The sequence below is a fragment of the Scardinius erythrophthalmus genome (genome assembly GCF_964197995.2).
Source record: "Scardinius erythrophthalmus genome assembly, chromosome: 12".
NCBI lineage: Eukaryota > Metazoa > Chordata > Actinopteri > Cypriniformes > Leuciscidae > Scardinius > Scardinius erythrophthalmus.
Window position 1 is genome coordinate 39,589,969 of NC_138232.1, and position 20,127 is coordinate 39,610,095.

General features: G+C 39.2%; 1 protein-coding gene across 1 annotated transcript; it reads right to left on the reverse strand.

Annotated features, from left to right (window-relative positions):
* Nucleotides 1-1,011: 1,011 nt before the first annotated feature.
* Nucleotides 1,012-18,930, reverse strand: gad1b (glutamate decarboxylase 1b). Its single transcript, XM_081380329.1, has 14 exons — nucleotides 18,662-18,930; nucleotides 17,327-17,569; nucleotides 16,973-17,063; nucleotides 8,481-8,593; nucleotides 8,186-8,301; nucleotides 7,961-8,040; nucleotides 7,741-7,795; nucleotides 7,387-7,503; nucleotides 7,229-7,293; nucleotides 7,051-7,129; nucleotides 4,817-4,966; nucleotides 3,868-3,975; nucleotides 3,679-3,768; nucleotides 1,012-3,597 (listed from the first exon to the last, which is right to left on the reverse strand). The coding sequence occupies exons 1-14, from the start codon at nucleotides 18,840-18,842 to the stop codon at nucleotides 3,424-3,426; spliced, it is 1,662 nt and encodes a 553-aa protein (XP_081236455.1). The 5' UTR covers nucleotides 18,843-18,930; the 3' UTR covers nucleotides 1,012-3,423.
* Between the last annotated feature and the right edge of the window lie 1,197 nt (nucleotides 18,931-20,127).

Below are 20,127 nucleotides of genomic sequence, written 5' to 3' on the forward strand. Positions count from 1 at the left end.
TAAAACTTAATAGAAAAAAAATGTATAAATACCAATGTGCGTGTACTAAATAAAAATGATGTTTTTTTGTAACTTATCTCTTACATTAAATTAAATACCTGTATAATAAGGTTTTTAGTATCATTATTCATGTGTCAATGATTGTCCAGTAGAACACAGACACCGTCCTCACATTTTACACTTACAAATTTTGTAGTCTTCTTTAACTATGTTGTGTTAAAGGGATAGTTCACCCAAAAATGAAAATTCTGTTATCACTTACTCACCGTCAAGTTGTTCCAAACCTGTATGAAGAAGAATATATTTAGATGAAAATCGATAATCAAACTGTTGATGACCCCCATCGACTTCCATAGTATGAAGACGTTAATGGGTCCCATTAACTTTTTGGTCACCGACATTCTTCAAAATATCTTCTTTTGTGTTCAGCAGAAGAAAGAAATTCATACAGGTTTGGAACAACTTGAGGGTGAGTAAATGATGACAGATTTGTCATTTTTGGGTGAACTATCCCTTTAATGTTAATGTGGGGTTCAGCGCCCTCTGGAGGGAGTCAAATGTGTGCAACATGTTTTCAGTTCTTCATGTCTGTGTGACACTGCCTCCCTGTGGCTGATGCATTACAGCAGAAGAACATATAGGCCAATAAAAGGAAAACATGAGAAGTGATCTTTTATAGAGTCATGCTTTTGCAAATGTTTTTCAACTGAACTTTTCTCTAATCTTTGCATCATTTATACTTAATATGGCTCCTCGGCTCTCTGATCTGATCTGTAACTTGGCATATGAATAATATTTCAACAGTGCTGGGTAGATTACTTACAAATTATAATCGCAGCTGGTTAAAATAAGAATTAAATAAAAGGAAACACAAACAATCTCAAGTGTGAAGTGCATAAGCTTTAAAATAAAAGAGTCCGATTTTACTTTTTAAAAAGACGACCAACAGAACATTCTTATAGTTTAGTAGCTTTTATTGTGTTAATAACAGTTTACATATAGTGATTGCATTTTAAAGTGCCAGCCTTACCGAGGAGACCAGATCGCCCTCCTCACATTCAACATTTACAGTCAACAATTTACTGCAATAGAGGAAAAAGATTATTGTGCATTTGTCAAAAACATTGAACATTAAATAAAGTCATCTTTCACATGTTCAAAGACAACCGTTGAATCTTAATACAGCAGTGAAATATCAATAAACCTTTAATAAATATTTATATTATTAACACAATCTTCCAGCATCCAGAGGACATCATTTCTCTCCTTCCCTCTAAGTTTGTGCTTTTTGCTTTATTGTTTTCTTTTGTGGTTTCTTCTCTTTATATATATATTTATATGATGCTATAATCGCCTGAGTTGAATATCAATAATCAGCATTAAACATCTGGTTACTAACCTTCAGATAATTGATAGGATTGCTTGTAACATTCAGTCAAAGATACACACAATAACATTATAACACTAACACACTGATTGCACAGAGTCAAGGGCCTGAACAACAATAAACATATACAATATATTCATATTTACTGTATATAAATGTCTATACTATAATTTATATGCTTGCTTATTTCAAAGAATATCGAGTATATTGTAAAATGTATGGCACTAGTTCTGTCTTTGGCTCACAAGTACACTACAGGACTATTAAACATTAACCTAAACGTTATTGATTATATATATATATATATTGTCTTAAAGTACAAACGAAGAACCATTACAAATGGGAGAAATACTGAACCTTTAAACACTGCTCGGCTCACAATATAAATAAAGGTCTTTGTTTATCTATTTTTATATCATTTCAAACGGAAAATTCTTGAATATGTTTCACCTCACAAAGGTGTTGATTAACCACTTTACATGACCTACTAACAAGGTAAGTTCTAGAAACACAACACTAAAATACAGATCAACCACTGGTTCACACACACTGACCCCACTACTACACAGAAAGGGCTTCGAGCTTCATTAAAAGGGCCTTTGCTCATCTTTATCTTGTATTTACAAACCCGAAGCACCGGCTGTTACACATGATCCCAGTGGACTTAAACTGTGCTGTAAGGTGACCGTGTAGTTATACTAGGGAAAAGCTTGCTTCCGCCATGGAATAAAACAATAAAGGTAATTGCAAAAAAAAAAAAAAAAAATTTAGATAGATTTTTTTCTCTCTCGAGTAAAATTGTTTTATTTGTAATTGCGAGTTTATATCTCTCAATTCGGACTTTATTTTTCTCTCAAAGTGTGAGATATAAACTCAGAATTGCAAGGGAAAAAAGGTAGAATTGTGAGATATAAACTTAATCGCAACTTTTTTTCTCGCAATTCTGACTTTTTTTCTCGTAATTGCAAATTTAGGCTATATCTAACAATTCTGACTTTTTGCTCGCAATTGCGAGTTTTATTTGTAATTGCGAGCTTTTTATAATTCAGAAAAAAAATTCTCCCAATTATACGTATAGTAGCACACATACGACTGCAAGATGTCTGTTAAAGATCACTTCATCTGGAAAGCATCTGCTGTTTACTAACATCTGATAGACATCTTTAAGATGTCAGTTTAACATACATTCTAAATCAATACATCTTAAAGACATCTTCTAAACGCCTATTTGACATCTGACAGGAAACGTCCTATAGACGTATTGCAGATGAGCAAACACTCTTAAAAATACGTCTTCCAGATGTAAACACACACATCAAATAGACGTCTCCGTGATGTACGTGTGCTATCTGCTACGTTATATTTGTAATTTCGAGTTTATATCTCAAAATTCGTGCAAAATTGCGTTATAAACTCGAAAATTGCGAGAAATAAAGTCCGAATTGCGATATAAACTCGCAATTATAAAACACTTTTTTTCTTACAATTATGATGGTTTTCTCGCAATTGCAAGTTTATATCTCACAATTCCAATTTTTAAGATAACTCTCAATTCTGACTTTTTTTCCTCAAAGTGTGAGATATAAACTCGGAATTGCAAGAAAAAAAAAGTCAGAATTGTGAGATATAAACTTAATTGCAACTTTTTTTTCTCACAATTATGATGTTTTTCTCACAATTCCAACTTTATTTCTCACAATTCCAAATTGTTATGATACCTCTCAATTCTGACTTTTTTTTCTCAGAATATAACTTTTGTGAGTTATAAAGTCCGGATTCTAAAATATAAACTAACAACTGCAAAAAAAAAAAAAGTCAGAATTGAGAGATAAAAATTTTAGTTTTACTCCAAGGCGGAAACAAGCCTCCATGCTAAACAGGCTATGTAATCTGTAAGTGAAAGATCTACAGACATTGAGAAGAAGGACAGAACATATTGGACCACAACACGACGTCGAAACATAGCCATTAAATGTGTAGAGCGCACGACTGTCCCGTCGAGTGCCTGAGCCACTATTATACACAGTTCCCTGCTCTTACACGTCATGACCCAGCCTCTCGATCTCGTCGATCAGGAAATCGATGTCTGACATTGTGACGGCATGATTGGAGACCACCATTCGGAAGAAGTTGACTTTGTCTCCCTGTGGTTGGTACCCTACCATGGTTGTGCCGCACTCCATCATCAATGCCTTGATCTTCGGCGCCACCTGCAGGGGAAAACAGGGGAATTACGACACATGCTACTCTTGTTACTCTTGATTTGGTAGTTATATGAGATGATGAAGTACCCTGTGTAGCTTCTCCCGTCGCTCGTCTCCGTGTGGCATGCCACGCAAGCTTGGTGGAATATACCAGAAGCAAACATTTGTGTGCTGGGGCTGTAGAGAGCAAAATAAAAGCAATAACAAAAGCCATTACATCCAGTGTTAGGTAAGCATTTCTTTCAATCTATAAATATGTGTGTTCCAGATACAAACCTGGCCCTCAAAGACCATTTCATATCCCTCACGGTTCTTGATTTTATTGTAGAGATATTCAGAAAGCTCCAGGCATCTGTCAATGTGCTGCTCAAACCCAATTGTGCCCTGCAAGGATAAAATTCACCAGGCACAATAAAAATGTTTTTCTCAACAAAATACTTAGTGCTAGAGCCACATAACTGTCTTCATATTAAAAGTTGAGGTAACACTTCATTTTAAGGTTACTGAGCTACATGTTACTACATGCACTTACTATAGTAATAACAGTAAATTATGCATAATTACAACTAACCCCAAACCAAACCCTAACCGTAACCCTATTGTAATAACTTTAACTAATTAATTCTCATGTAAAGCAAAATATACTATATTGCAAATCTCAGTTTGTGTTGTCGCAAAAATGTACCTCTCTCTATATAAAGTGGGATATATATTATGTCCAAATTTTTTCACATATATACAGTATGCAAAAAAGGTACAGCAATATATACTATATAGCAAATCCCAACGCTTTGAATGTTTACATCATCATAAAACGTAACTATAATCGCATAGGTCTATATATAAAGTTGAATTATATATATTGTACATACAGTACACTCATGTAAAGCAACTGCATACATCAAAGCCTGATTTTTTATTTTGTCACAAAATGCAACTATACTATTGGCCAGCTCTTTATATAAAGTTGGATATATAAGTGTCCAACTTTATCCGCATGCGCTGATATACTATATAGCAAATCTCAAATGCTTGATTGCTTTTATCATGGAGAAATGTAAACTATACTCAGCTCTAATCTGCTGAATGTGACTAAGACATGAAGATATTATAAACACTGAAACATGATTTTCTTTAAAGTTGTTTCAAAACAATATATATTGTGAAAATCGCTATGCAAATTAATTTGACTTGACTTGACATAATAGCGGCTGCTGTGACCCACCTTGGCCTTCCACATGAGCCAGAATTTGAAGATGTCTACATGTCTGCCACACTGGATGGCCTTGTCTCCGGTGTCGTAGTTCACGTCGTACTGTTTGTCTGGTTGGAAGAGGTATCCAGCACACATGGAGTTGCAGCCCTGCAGAATGCCCTGAAACAGAAGCACAGCGTATTCAATGTGATCAGCAGCAATATTAACTAAACTTGATCTACATGCATTAATTTAGCAGATGAGTATATCCACATGAGTTAGGTGTGTAACTGCATTGCCAACATTTTAGTTTAGACTTGTACACAGGGGCCTAAAATTAACACTCGCCAAGCGCCATGCAAGTAAAAATCGGCGTTGAGGACGAGTATATGAAACTCGCCAGTTGGCCGGTAACATTTTTATGAATTCTAACAATGCATGAACTTGAACAAACTTGAACGACGCTCGGGACAGTTGATGGGCCAGCGCTGCATTGTCACGAAAGTTTAAGCAGAAAATTTAAATATTCAAGCGCAAGAAGATGCAAAAGGGATACATTTCGTTACTCGTTCTAGGTGAAAAGTTTTGTTTGCGTACCCTTCTGAAGCGCGCGCACAAACACTAAACTAAGCTATCTTTCATGTCTTCTTGCACTGGAGCAGACAAATTCACACAAAATTATGTAAAAAAAAATACCAAGTATCCTAGTGAACATAGTCAGTTATGTCTTAAAGCTACACTGTGTAGGATTTTCTCCCATCTAGTGGTGAAATTGTTTATGACTACCAACTGAATATTACTTTCTAGCCCCTCCCATTCCGAGGGCGTTTTAACTCCAACGGTGGCCAAATTATTTCAAATCTACCGGCAGTCGCGAGTAATCTCCCCCTCGCATTCGTCACGGCGCCACTGAGTGTAAAAACGTGAAAGGCGAAGCTTGAATTTCCAGGTATGTCCCTCTTTGGCTAATGTATTTTCAAGATGGAGGCGCCAAATGGCTGCCGCCATTCGAGCGACTTGCTCGTATGTATTCTAAATACATCTACGCTTACGAGAATACTTGATTAGTTGGTAGAAGTAATTACACATTAATGAGCACATATCATTTTGAAAGATCAAAGTGTTTTTTGCTAAGAATCAACTTAAAAAATTATACAGTGTAGCTTTAAGTGAATGTAAACAGTTGAGAAAGTATATTAGATCCGTGCATTCGCTCTTAAAGTGACAGTAGCCTAATATTCCTGCTGCTGTCTGTGTTTTTAATCTTAATCAAACAACAAAGGACAAAGAAAAAAATCACTCACTGCTCTTGACTAAATAGCTTTTGTAACTAAGGATTAATTAATACAGACGTTTAATTTATACAGTGAAGACTATGCAATGTTGTTTTACATTTGCGTACTTTTAGTACATTTGTGTACCTGAAAACTACTGTCAGACCTGAAAAGCCTGAAAAGCTCTGTTTATTTAATTTGTATATTTGTTATATTGTATTTATTTGTCCTTTTGCTTGTAATTTGATTATTTGTTCTTATTTTTTTACTGACTGTTTGCTTGTCTTTAATAATGTTTTAAATATATATTAGTTAAGCTAGTAGTTTTAGCTGTCGTGTCGAAATTTCTAGAGAATTGTGAATTTTCACTTGTTAAAATTTTTGTGTCATAACTGCCTGTTTTTGCAAAAACAGTTTCATGGCCGGTAAAAAATATGTATAGCCGGTACATTTTCTTAAGTCACCGGCCATTAGCAGGTGCAGAGAAAAGTTAATTTCAGGCCCTGCTTGTGCATGTTCACTACTGTTCAGAGGTCTGGAGCTGGTAAGATTGTTTAATGCTTTTGAATGAAGTCGCTTCTGCTTATTTGATCAGAAACACAGTAAAAACAGTAGCATTTCTTTTGAAATATTATTACAATTTAAAATAACTGTTTTCTATGTGAATATATGTAACTAATTTATTCCTGTGATCAAAGCTGAATTTTCAGCATCATTACTCCAGTCTTCAGAGTCACATGATCCTTCAGAAATCATTCTAATATGATGATTTGATGCTCAAGAAACATTTATGTTTATTATCAATGTTGAAAACAGCTGTGCTGCTTCATATACATTTTTGCAGGATTTTTTTATAAAAAGACGGTTCAAAAGAACAGCATTTGAAATAGAAATCTTTTGATCAATTTTATTCAGCCCTTAATTTCATTTGAGAAAAAAAAAAAAAAATGTTTACAATAGTGTATATGTCTGTTTATGTCCAAGTCTCACCTTGTCTCTAACCAGGATGGCTGAACATTGCAACGGTACACCCATCATCTTATGAGGGTTCCATGTGACAGAGTTTGCCCTGAAACAAACACACGAGTGGGGTTTCAGCTCACACTGCACCTTACCTGTGACATACAGTCACTTTAGCACCTCATCATCACCTGTGGTTTTTACATACCTCTCAATTCCGCTAAGCTTGTGACGGTGTTTCCTGGACATCAACAGTCCTCCGCCCCATGCGCCCTGGAGATTTATTCATTCATTTATTCAGTGATATATTCATGTATTTATCCTGAAAGCACTGATTGAAAATGCATGCATTTGAGTCAAACTTACATCCACGTGCAACCACAGGTCGTACTTCTCGCAGATGTCGGCAATGTCATTGATGGGATCGAATGCTCCATATACTGTGGTACCAGCCGTCGCATTCACAAACAGTGGCACGTAACCCTAAAATACACATTTAAAATCACATTCACTGTTGATAGTGCATGGCCTAAAGATAATGCCCTAACAGCAGAGTGCCACTTCATTAACAGAAGCACAAGAAGGTCAACTCATCCATCAGCTTGAGGATACCTGCCCCGGTATTGATCCACTGACCTCTTCAGGCACAGAGGTTAAATACGCTCACTCACTTGTCTCAAGAGCACAGAACAGAGCAGTGTAGTGTGTGCATTTACACACCTTCTGTTTAGCATCAATGATCTTGGCCTCTAAGTCAGCAGGTATGACACGCCCCCTAAACAAGACAGCCAATTAGGTATAAGTGGGAGGGACTATAAAAGTCCATGTGCTTATATACATAACCATATATATATATACACATACATATATAACATAGTTTTGAGCTTTTTATCCTTATTTATTCTTATATAACTGACACAGAACTGTACTGTCATGATACCTTTCATCTGTCTTCAGGAGAATGACGTTTTCTTTGCCAAATCCCAGTACAGCTCCAGCCTTTTTGATTGAGTAATGACTCTGCAAAAAAATAAGCAAGTGCTGCCAGTCAACCAAAATATCCAAAATAATATAGATAGAATACAATTAATGTAATCATTCACACTTACACGACAAAAATAAATATATGACCCCCAGAGGGAGACAAATCCTCGTGTGCACTTACATGTTCAGATGTGAAGAGCACGAGTCTTGGTGCTGCTGACATGCCTTTGGTTTTGACTTCTGGGAAATACTTATACCGTGCAACCATCACACTGTACATGTTTGATATGGCACCACCTGTGAACAGATGAGCATTCAGTGTATTTCAGCACCACAGGAATTAAATCCATCATTTCCTATTTTTATGCATAATATGGTCATTGTTTTGTTATATGTTTTTGGGTGAACATCATACGTTTGTAATTGTAATATTCAATCATTTTGTTTGTTATGGATTATTTCGATTTATTATTCACCTGGTGAGAAGAGTCCATCGCCATCCCCGTTCGGCCAGCCAATCATCTCTCTCATCTTCTTTAGGGTCAGCTGCTCCATCAGAACAAATACGGGTGCGATCTCATATGTGAACCTGAACACACAAACACCAAATGAAATTTGGTCAATATGAGATTCGTTTGAGATTAATATTTAGTATATTTAGTCACAAGAAGAAACATATTTTTTGCTTAGTTTAACAACCAAATCACAGTGTAAAGAAATTATAAATAATAAAATAAATTAGGCTACACTTAAAAAAAAAATTCACATTATTTTAATTGGTGGTTTTTGATTGGTGATTTAGTTTTGGAACTCGATTCTGATTGGCTTTCCAAGAATTCTGATGCTGATTGATATCAGCCTTACGATAACTCGATAGGCTTAAATATGGAAGCTTGTTTCCGCCACAGAATAAAAAATAAAAAAGGTAATTGCGAATTTTTATCCCACATTTCTGACTTCTTTTCTCAGAATTGCATTATTTGACTCACAATTGCGCTTTATAAAGTCAGAATCACGAGATATAGGCTAAACTCGCAATTGCGCCAAAATAAAATTCAAACAAGCTTAGGCTACTGTGTGGTGTTTTTCTTTTATTTTTTTATTTATTTTTATGAAATTTGACTTGGTTATGAGTTTCGTTTGAGATTTATATTTCTGACATTCATAGCTAAATCAGGCAACAGCTACTTCAGAGATTCACAGTCCCTGCAGACATTGTTCCGACAGAGGAACATTCTGTCCCTCTCGGCTGCTTTGAATATCGCTAATTAAAAGACGGCTGTGATAGACTAGATAAGGGCTCATTTCAGGGTGTTTTAATGAAGGGAGTCAGTATTCTGATGGCTATCTGTCCGTCTAAATGCAGGAGTAACTTCAGTCTGACGGGGGACAGACAGCGTGTAAATGAGGGGACGGCTGCGCGCGCCTGATAAGAACACACTCCCGCACAAATCCATCTCATTCAGAGAAGAGAGGGACGAAAGTGTGATGAACACAAGTAGGACAGGGAACAGCCCCGGGCAGACTCATTGTTCAGCTCCGTCACAAAAGGAACAAAGATTTAAGACAGTAAAAATAACCGAGAATCATCAATAACATGCAGCTAAAACATGATTCCGGCTGTCATAATGTCATATAAATAGAACAATGTATTTTCCCGCAGATCTTACACGTGTTGGATTTGACAAATTGCATTTTCATGTACAAATGGAGGAGAAACCAACCGGAAATTTAATACCTGTCTGAATATTGCGGTGGCACAATGTATATCGGGACCTTTTACCATTGTATTATGAAATTGTGTCATATAGTCTACATTTGCATAACACAAAGTCATAATCACATGCTCACTATAAGCACAATATGCTGATGAAAAGAACAAGAGATGATCCATCATTTTTGTTGTGATTGTCTTATTAATAGCTACATTTAATTGAAAAGTGATTTTTGAGTAAATACTTGTGTAATTAATTCTTAATTCAGCATGTCATTTGCTGTATTATGCACTGAATATATCAGCATTATATGTGCCTATGTTGGTCTCTAGATATCAATATCGGCATTAACCACTGAAAATCGTTTATCATAAAGACAAAAGGGCTTTTAGCAACACCAGCAACACCACACAAGCTCGTTGAAATCCCAAGAAACCAGCCAAAACACCACTCAAATTTAATGTAAAAACCTCTTTTTTTGTCTTTTATGTGAAGCTATTTTGAGGGTGTATGGATGATTCTTTGTGTGTGTGCGCGCGCGTGTGTCAGTCCATTATAGCTGCCGGTCAGTGTGTGTCACCGCTGATGAGAAATAATGGGTCTAAATTAGCCACGGTGAATAATGACAGAAGAAGCAGCATTTGCAGCCTGTCCATTCACTCTTCTTTTCACAAAGCCCTTTGTGTGTGTGTGTGTGTGTGTGGCAGCAGCTGAAGCGACAATCTCAGCAGTGCAGAAATGAAACATTCTAAAACATTGCAGGTGAAATCCTTCAAAATGGGGCAGAGAGCAGTGGGAGGCGAACACAACAGCTTTATCCCTCGAGCTACAAGACGGCATAATGTGGGAGAGAAGGAGAAATGTTTATCCCGAGATTTTGAGCGGCTGAAAAAGAACTAATCAACAGAGAGACTCCCACACTCTCATCTAGTGAACTAACACACCTCTGCCATTAGTGCTTCATGTAAAGCACTGTCATGACTCCATCTATTGAATACAAAAATAGTGCTTTTTAACATCATATCCATGCTTTAACAGGAATAAGATGTGAAGAAAGGGCAAAATTCAAGGTTTTATACAGGAAACCACCCAACACCATCGATCACCTCTTGACTTCTGAAATGTCAGCAGCACTTGTGAATGTTTTTATTCATACTGTTAAAAATAGCATAAAGCAAATGTCACAAAGAAAACATACAGACTAGTGAGCTGCTTTGGTGTCTACTCCATAGGAAAAAGAATGTGAACAATGAATTCAGATATGGTGTTCATATTAGGATTGGGTTCATATGGATGTAGTCAGTCAAACAAATAGTGTTATTCATGCAAAAAAGCAAAATTGTAAACACAAATATTGGATAAAGTTGTTGCTTTGTCATGCATATTAAATGTTTTTTCACTGAGCCTATCTCTCTGGGAATGCCTTTTTATATGTGCCCTTCAAGTGGAGTTGGAAATATTGAAAATAAATGACTGAGCAATGTCATATTTACAAGTGGGAAACTTGGAATTCTACCAGTTGCGAAGTTGTGATGTCAAAAGGGGCATGCCAAACTGAAACATGGTGGCAACACTGATCTATAATATAATAATTGGGAAGCAAGTCTATCCACCTTATTTGGCACCTTATTCATAGACATACGATTCACGAGCTGTAAGAAAAACAAAGTGCAGTTAACAGTAAAAGTGTTTATGATTATGATAATAAATTAAAATAATATGATATATCAAATGCCAGTTTGCAACCTTTAAGCGGGCATAGGACTTGGTCAGGTAAAATACACCCAAAAAATGATTTATTGATGCTGTTCACTTTATTTAAATAATTAATTTTGTTTGAACTCTATTGTATCAGGTTTCTCATTCACACACGGTTGCATCATGTTAAACTGTTTTCATGTTGAAAGAACAATAGCTTGATCAAATATGGAAAACAGCATTTTCATTTCCCATTGCACGGGGCCGGATAGGAAGAGTAAATGCTAAAATAAACTGTTATTTTATGCACTTTTAGGAAGATGAGAAAATGTTAACGTTCTATTATGTTGTATATCAAATAGTTTATGTTATGTTGATGCTGGAAGTGAATCGCACATTTAAGTTACAAATGGCCAAATCCGCTCTTCCGTTAAAAATTATGTAAAGTTAATCAGTTTGGTTAATGTAAAAACATTTAGTTGTGATACCATGTATAAAAAGGGCATATAAATTAATAATTTGCACAATTTTGAATTCAGATAGTTATTTGGGTTTATTCGCAGTAAAATTATTTTCTTTTGTTTAGGCTACTTCCATTATATGTTTCCGACTCTGAGGTTCATGGCAGCATTACATGTTCTACTGCTTTAGATTTAGTCCAAAATGGGATATAGGGCAACATAAACAGATTTAGTGTCAGAAGAGCATCTATGATGCCCTAAAATACTACTATAGGCAGCTCACTTTATTGAAACAGACCCTATAAGTTCTTTAATGTTTTCAGCTCTGCTCTTTTCTCTCTTTTGCTCTCTTCCTCTTCGTATGTGGCATGAATTAGCTAAGAGGATATTAATCAAAGTAATTCCCTATTGCAAAAACCCATTGTTCATAGTAATGGCTATTTAACAAGGCCTTTCTCATCGTAAGTGACTTCTATTATAAGAAGCTCTCTGTTTATATTAAGAAAGACAGCTGTAATGAAGTGCTCGGTCCTCTGAGATCAAAATGGCCTCTGGGAGTGAAATGCGATGGCCAGACTGTTCAGCCCGCAGGGACACACACGCTCTCCGACTGGCTGGTCCCAGCTGGCACACACTTCCTACCAGCCCACAGTCACACACAATCAATGGGCTGTTAAATAGATTTGGTACAAGTCCATTCTGTGCTTTAGTGTTGTAAGACTCTTCAGTGCTGCACAGTCATAAGCTTCATGAAAAAACCCCATCAGCTTCAGCTTTATAAATGGGATAAAGGGCTCATTTTCACCTGATGAAGTGGTCATAAAGGCTATATCTAAGTCTAGTTGCACAAATCCTTGTTTTTTTATCAGTGGTAATAATCTGGGTGTGCACTTCTGCTTCCATCGTCCCAATGTCAATGGGATTTTTGTAAAATGTCTGAAATATGGTTTGTGGTTTAACACAAGCTCAAGATATCTACACGTTTTATTCTACGACAGAGAATGCATCAGTAATACCCCAGCTGTGATTTGTTAAAGTTTTACTTGTTTTGAAAAAGGTGTTTGCCGTCAAGTGTCTCAATGGGACTATAGAGGTTGTCGGGGACATTAAACACCATCAGCCGAACAGGTAAACTCATCTACTCACTAGTCGCTTTCACAGCCTTTTTGTGTTTATAATCATGCTCTTGTAAACTATTCTAACTCAAACTTTCAGGGAAAATGCTTTTAAATAAGTGCTGAAAGAGCTGTTGGATGCTTAACGGTGGTGATGTTGAATTTATGTGGCCGTGGTGTAGTTCGTTCGTCAAAATTCATAAAAGTTGTGTTAGTTTGTAAAGGTTATCATGATGGAATCTTTTGTTGGTCACAGAGTTTGTCGAGTGTGATGCTAACTTCCGGGTTGACCAACAAAAATAAATCATCACTGCAGCCAGCGCTCTATGCCTTGTGTTTTCTGCAACTTAAAAAGGAAAAAAAAATCTATGTGTCAGAGCAATCTATACTATCGTTTCTTTCCTAATCACCTTTGCACTTCGCATGAGCAACTCATCAGACAGAAATGTCCAATAAAACAGCTCAAGTCAATTTGCTCTTTATATCATGTAGTGCAACGGCCAAATGTGTAACTCTATGTGCTGATCAATATGCAATCTCACACGCCTGGAGGGCAGCGGGTGGTTACAGCAATCAGAGACATCACTCGATGCAGAGTTGACAAAGACAGCGCCTCTAGCCATAGCGTTCAAACAAACCCTTTACATAACCTCAGAGCAGTGGAAACACTTACACATGTAGCACAAACAACATGTATCCACCGAGGGGAGAGGACAGAAGAGGAGAGGAGAGGAGAGGAGAGGAGAGGAGAGGAGAGGAGAGGAGAGAGGAGAGGAGAAGAGATGAGATGAGAGGAGAAGAGATGAGAGGAGAGGAGAGGAGAGGAGAAGAGATGAGAGGAGATGAGAGGAGAGGAGGAGAGGAGAGGAGAGGAGAGGAGAAGAGATGAGATGAGAGGAGAAGAGATGAGAGGAGAGGAGAGGAGAGGAGAGGAGAGGAGAAGAGATGAGAGGAGAGGAGAGGAGAGGAGAGGAGAGGAGAGGAGAGGAGAGGAGAGGAGAGGAGAGGAGAGGAGAGGAGAGGAGAGGAGGAGAGGAGAGATGAGAGGAGAGGAGATGAGAGGAGATGAGAGGAGAGGAGAGGAGAGGAGAGGAGAGGAGATGAGAGGAGAGGAGAGGAGAGGAGATGAGAGGAGAGGAGAGGAGAGGAGAGGAGATGAGATGAGAGGAGATGAGAGGAGAGGAGAGGAGAGGAGAGGAGGAGAGGAGGAGAGGAGAGGAGGAGATGAGAGGAGATGAGAGGAGATGAGATGAGAGGAGAGGAGAGGAGAGGAGGAGAGGAGAGGAGAGGAGAGGAGAGGAGAGGAGAGGAGAGGAGATGAGAGGAGAGGAGAGGAGAGGAGATGAGAGGAGAGGAGAGGAGAGGAGAGGAGAGGAGATGAGATGAGAGGAGATGAGAGGAGAGGAGAGGAGAGGAGAAGAGATGAGAGGAGAAGAGAAGACAGGAGAGGAGAGGAGAAGGATGAGAGGAGAGGAGAGGAGAGGAGAGGAGAGGAGATGAGAGGAGATGAGATGAGATGAGAGGAGAGGAGAGGAGATGAGAGGAGAGGAGAGGAGAGGAGAGGAGAGGAGAGGAGAAGAGAGGAGATGAGAGGAGAGGAGAAGAGAAGACAGGAGAGGAGAGGAGAGGAGAAGAGATGAGAGGAGATGAGAGGAGATGAGAGGAGAGGAGAGGAGAGGAGAGGAGAGGAGAGGAGAGGAGAGGAGAGAGGAGAGGAGAGGAGATGAGAGGAGAGGAGAGGAGAGGAGATGAGAGGAGAGGAGAGGAGAGGAGAGGAGAGGAGATGAGAGGAGATGAGAGGAGATGAGAGGAGAGGAGAAGAGAATACAGGAGAGAGAGGAGAGGAGAAGAGATGAGAGGAGATGAGAGGAGATGAGAGGAGAGGAGAGGATGAGATGAGAGGAGAGGAGATGAGAGGAGATGAGAGGAGATGAGAGGAGATGAGAGAGAGAGGAGAGGAGGAGAGGAGAGGAGAGGAGGAGAGGAGAGGAGGAGGAGAGGAGAGGAGAGGAGATGAGAGGAGATGAGAGGAGAGAGAGGAGAGGAGAGGAGAGGAGAGGAGATGAGAGGAGATGAGAGGAGATGAGAGGAGAGGAGAAGAGAATACAGGAGAGGAGAGGAGAGGAGAGAGATGAGAGGAGATGAGAGAGATGAGAGGAGAGGAGAGGAGATGAGAGAGAGGAGAGGAGATGAGAGGAGATGAGAGGAGATGAGAGGAGATGAGAGGAGAGGAGAGGAGAGGAGATGAGAGGAGATGAGATGAGAGGAGAGGAGAGGAGAGGAGAGGAGAGGAGAAGAGAGGAGATGAGAGGAGAGGAGAGGAGATGAGAGGAGAGAGAGGAGAGGAGAAGAGATGAGAGGAGATGAGAGAGAGGAGAGGAGGAGAGAGAAGAGATGAGAGGAGATGAGAGGAGATGAGAGGAGAGGAGAGGAGATGAGATGAGAGGAGAGGAGAGGAGGAGAGGAGAGGAGAGGAGAGGAGATGAGAGGAGGAGAGGAGAGGAGATGAGAGGAGAGGGAGAGGAGAGGGAGGAGGAGAAGAGATGAGAAGAGATGAGAGGAGATGAGAGGAGAGGAGAGGAGAGGAGAGGAGAGAGGAGAGGAGAAGAGATGAGAGGAGAAGAGAGAGGAGAAGAGAGGAGGAGAGGAGAGGAGAGGAGAGGAGAGATGAGATGAGAAGAGAGGAGAGGAGAGGAGAGGAGGAGAGGAGAGATGAGAGGAGAGGAGAGGAGAGGAGAGGAGAGATGAGAGGAGAGAAGGAGAGGAGAGGAGGAGAGGAGAGGAGAGGAGGAGAGGAGAGGAGAGGAGAGGAGAGGAGAGGAGAGGAGGAGGAGAGGAGAGGAGAGGAGAGGAGAGGAGGAGAGGAGGAGAGGAGAGGAGAGGAGAGGAGAGGAGAGGAGAGGAGAGGAGAGGAGGAGAGGAGAGGAGGGAGAGGAGAGGAGAGGAGGAGAGATGAGAGGAGATGAGAGGAGAGATGAGAAGAGAAGAGAGGAGAGGAGAGGAGGAGGAGAGGAGAGGAGAGGAGGAGAGGAGAGGAAGAGAGGAGAGGAGAGGAGAAGAGGAGGAGAGGAGAGGAGAAGAGGAGGAGAGGAGAGGAGAGGAGAGGAGAGATGAGATGAGAGGAGAGGAGAGATTGAGAAGAGAAGAGAGGAGAGGAGAGGAGAGGAGAGGAGAGGAGAGGAGAGGAGAGGAGAGGAGAGGAGAGGAGAGATGAGATGAGATGAGAGGAGAGATGAGAAGAGAAGAGAGGAGAGGAGAGGAGAGGAGAGGAGAGGAGAGGAGAGGAGAGGAGAGGAGAGGAGAGATGAGAAGAGAAGAGAGGAGAGGAGAGGAGAGGAGAGGAGAGGAGAGGAGAGGAGAAGGGAGGAGAGGAGATGAGAGGAGAGGAGAGATGAGAGGAGAGGAGAGGAGAGGAGAGATGAGATGAGAGGAGAGGAGAGGAGAGGAGAAGAGGAGAGGAGATGAGAGGAGAGGAGAGGAGAGGAGAGGAGAGGAGATGAGAGGAGAGGAGAGGAGAGGAGATGAGATGAGAGGAGAGGAGATGAGAGGAGAAGAGAGGAGAGGAGAGGAGAGGAGATGAGAGGAGAAGGGAGGAGAGGAGAGGAGATGAGAGGAGAGGAGAGATGAGGGAGAGGAGAGGAGAGGAGAGGAGAGATGAGATGAGAGGAGAGGAGAGGAGAGGAGAGGAGAGGAGAGGAGAGGAGAGGAGAGGAGATGAGAGGAGAAGAGAGGAGAGGAGAGGAGAGGAGAGGAGAGGAGATGAGAGGAGAGGAGAAGGGAGGAGAGGAGAGGAGAGGAGAGGAGAGGAGAGGAGAGGAGAGGAGAGGAGAGGAGAGGAGAGGAGAGGAGAGGAAAGGAGAGGAGAAGAGAAGAGAAGAGAAGAGAAGAGAAGAGAAGAGAAGAGAAGAGAAGAGAAGAGAAGAGAAGAGAAGAGAAGAGAGGAGAAGGAGAGGAGATCAGGCTGATTTGAATAACTCACATGTTAGTGTTGGCAGTAGAGGTCAGCCATTCTCCAGCGAGACCAATGATGTCCAGTCCAGATGAAAGCTGGTTGAAAAATCTAGGATGACCTGAGAAGAGTTTTCACAGGAATTATAAGAACAAAAATGCAAGTAAATACTCTTTAACATCATAACATTAATCAACCAGATCAAAAATACTTTCTACATGTCAACTATACACTGCTGTTCAAGAGTTTGAAATAAATCTCTTATGCTCGCCTACATTTATTTGATCAATACAGTAAAAATAGTAATATTGTGAAACATTATTAACATTTAAAATAATAGTTTTACATTTGAAATTATGATGGCCAGCAGACATTGGCCTGTACCTGTTCTCACTCCATACTTGAGCGTGTCTCTGCAGTCCACCAGGATCTGCTCCAGCGACTCCGGCTGATCCGACAGCTCCAGGTTGAAGCCCTCCATTCCCTCCAGGAGCTGGTGAGGGTGATGGAAGTCCAGCACTTTGGTGGATCTGTCGAAGGTCTTGCGAACATAATTGGTGAGGATCTCCACCACTTCGAGAAGAAACTGGATTGTGGGTTCCTCGCCATTTTTAGCAGGCAGTAGATCTAGAATAGAGGCAGCATGAAAAGATAAGAAGTGTTTTCATTTATACAATTGAAATATTAGTGGAGTTGAAGCGATGAAAAGTCTGAACCCACACTGAAAATTACACTGGGATTTTTTCATCTACCATTTCTAGGTCACTAGTCAATCATGTGAACTCTTATGCTCATCAAGCCTGCATTTGATTTAAAAAAAAAAATACAGAAAAATATAGTAATATTGTGAAATATTATTATGATTTAAAATTATGGTTTTCTATTTTGATATACTTTAAAATATAATTTATTTCTGTGATCAAAGCTGAATTTTTAGCATCATTACTCCAGTCTTCAGTGTCACATGATCCTTCAGAAATCATTATAGTATGCTTATTTGATACTATTTGATAGTTATTATCAATGTTGGAAACAGTTGTGATGCTGAATTATATATTTTTTTTAATCTGTGATTTTTTTTAAAAGAACAGCATTTATTCAATATTTTCTAACAATATAAACCTTTTAATCAATTTAACATATCCTTGCTGAATAAAAGTATTCATCAAAACAATTACTGACCCCGAACTTTTGAACAGTAGTTGTTACAAAAATACAATATAAAAAATAAATATTTCTATTTAAAATAAATGCTGTTCTTTTAACTTTTTATTAATCAAAGAATCCTAAAAAAAGTATCACAAATTATATATATATATATATGTGTCATGTGTGTATAGCACAACTGTCTCCAACATTGATAATGTATCGGTATCAAATCAGATCGGTATCAAATTATATTTGAAAGTAGGCTATATTAAAATAGAAAACCATTATTTTAAATTGTAATAAATATTTCACAATATTCTTTTTTTTTCTATATTTTTGATCAAATAAATGCAGGCTTGATGAGCATCAGAGACTTCTTTTAAAAACATTAAAATAGTAATGTTTCAAAACGTTTGACCGGTAACTGTAGGCTATATATAATGATTTTAGTTTATAATATACAATGCGACCATTCAATTATTTTTCTTTAACTTCTAATCGTTCGATTTTATGATGAAGCAACGGTGCGTTAGATTGAAACGTGGCATTAAGAATGAGAAGGATGGTCACCTCGAGCGAACAGGTTGGAGAAGTCCGTCTCGTCGCGCGTGTAGCGCTCGCTGTTGTCGCGCGTCATCTGGTTCTTCGCGCTCTCCTTGAAGGCGCCCACCATACGACTCTTCTCGTCCAGACTGTTGTTCTTCTGCAGGAAACCTGCATCATTACAACACGGGGGAGAATTGCAAAACATATCCTCAGCCTTGGTAATGGATGCTATGGGGAAAAGTAGTAGGCTATCTCTAACCAGTTGCTTAAGGTTTGCGCGCTGAGAGTTATTCCTAAGGGTGATTCCAGTGGCTGGGGTTTTAGTGGGACAGCGCTATTTATGGATTGGTTGAGGTTCAGTTCATAGGTGCTACTGTAGCCATGACATCAGAGGACATGTAGGGTGTGTTTTTTTTTTTTTTGGATCATGAAACCCTGTTGATTCCCGGTTGAGTTTGGCTCTCTATCATCCTTCACAGATTCCGCGTGACTGACCAGATGCTCATGTCATTAACTGCCGACAGGCACATTCAATAGATCCATCGAGGATGTTTTATTGGAACATCTAGCATGAACGTGAACAAACATGTTTAGGCAAAGCAGCAAGGAAGGCCTACCCAAGAGAGTCAAACACCAAGATGTCCACCAAAATATTAAAAATAGCCTATTTTTCGTTCATAATGCATGCATTCATTATTATTTCGACTGATTTTATTTATGGAGGTCTGCATTGTAAAACATGGGTCACAGATGGTTAGTGAGATTATAAAGAATATTTTTCAATATTTAACAGCATATTTCCTCTTTCGGTCACGAGGGCCCGGTTGTCTTATCTGTTTCATTTTGAGCTGGACTATCGCACAATATTATCAGAGAGCGCAGGCCTGCGTTAATACTCCCCTCTGCCACCCCGCAGCCCGTCTCTCTCATTCAGGCTCGGTTCTGATAAGAGATAATGACTATTCTATGCCGTGAATCTTTGGAGATGCGCTCAACATCAGGCGACACGATTTCATTGCGGCTATCAAATGGATTTTTTTCTGTTTTCTCTCTTGCTAAAGACCAAATCTCTCTCTTTTTCTCATGCTAAAGGATTTTTTTGTCTTTACAACCACGTCGAGCATGTTTATTGCGCATGCAATTAAGATAAAAATAGCTAATTATTTACGTTTGATATATACGCTGAATCTTTTCATTAAAACAATTTGAGCAATGGTTTAGGCATACATTTCGTTTCATTAAATCGTTAAGATGAGTCTATTCAGATCAATTTCTGCATGAGCTCTCTCTCTTGTTTTACAGTGTCATTGTTACATATGTTACATGTAGTTAGTAATGACAATAAATAATGCAGAATAACATGCAACTAACCCTAAACTAAACCTAATCCTATAGTAAGTACATGTAGTTGCTTAATATTACTCAGTAGGCTACTTAAATATATAATTACAGTGTAACAAAGACACATTAAAATAAAGTTTAATAAAAAA

Coding starts and splice junctions, on each gene's coding strand:
- gad1b (XM_081380329.1), bottom strand. CDS start 18,842: ATGTTTTGCAATTCTCCCCCGTGTTGTAATGATGCAGGTTTCCTGCAG. Junction 17,570..18,661: donor CTCCAACCTGTTCGCTCGAG/GTGACCATCCTT, acceptor CCTCTATTCTAG/ATCTACTGCCTGCTAAAAAT. Junction 7,796..7,960: donor CTCCTGAAGACAGATGAAAG/GTATCATGACAG, acceptor TGTCTTGTTTAG/GGGGCGTGTCATACCTGCTG.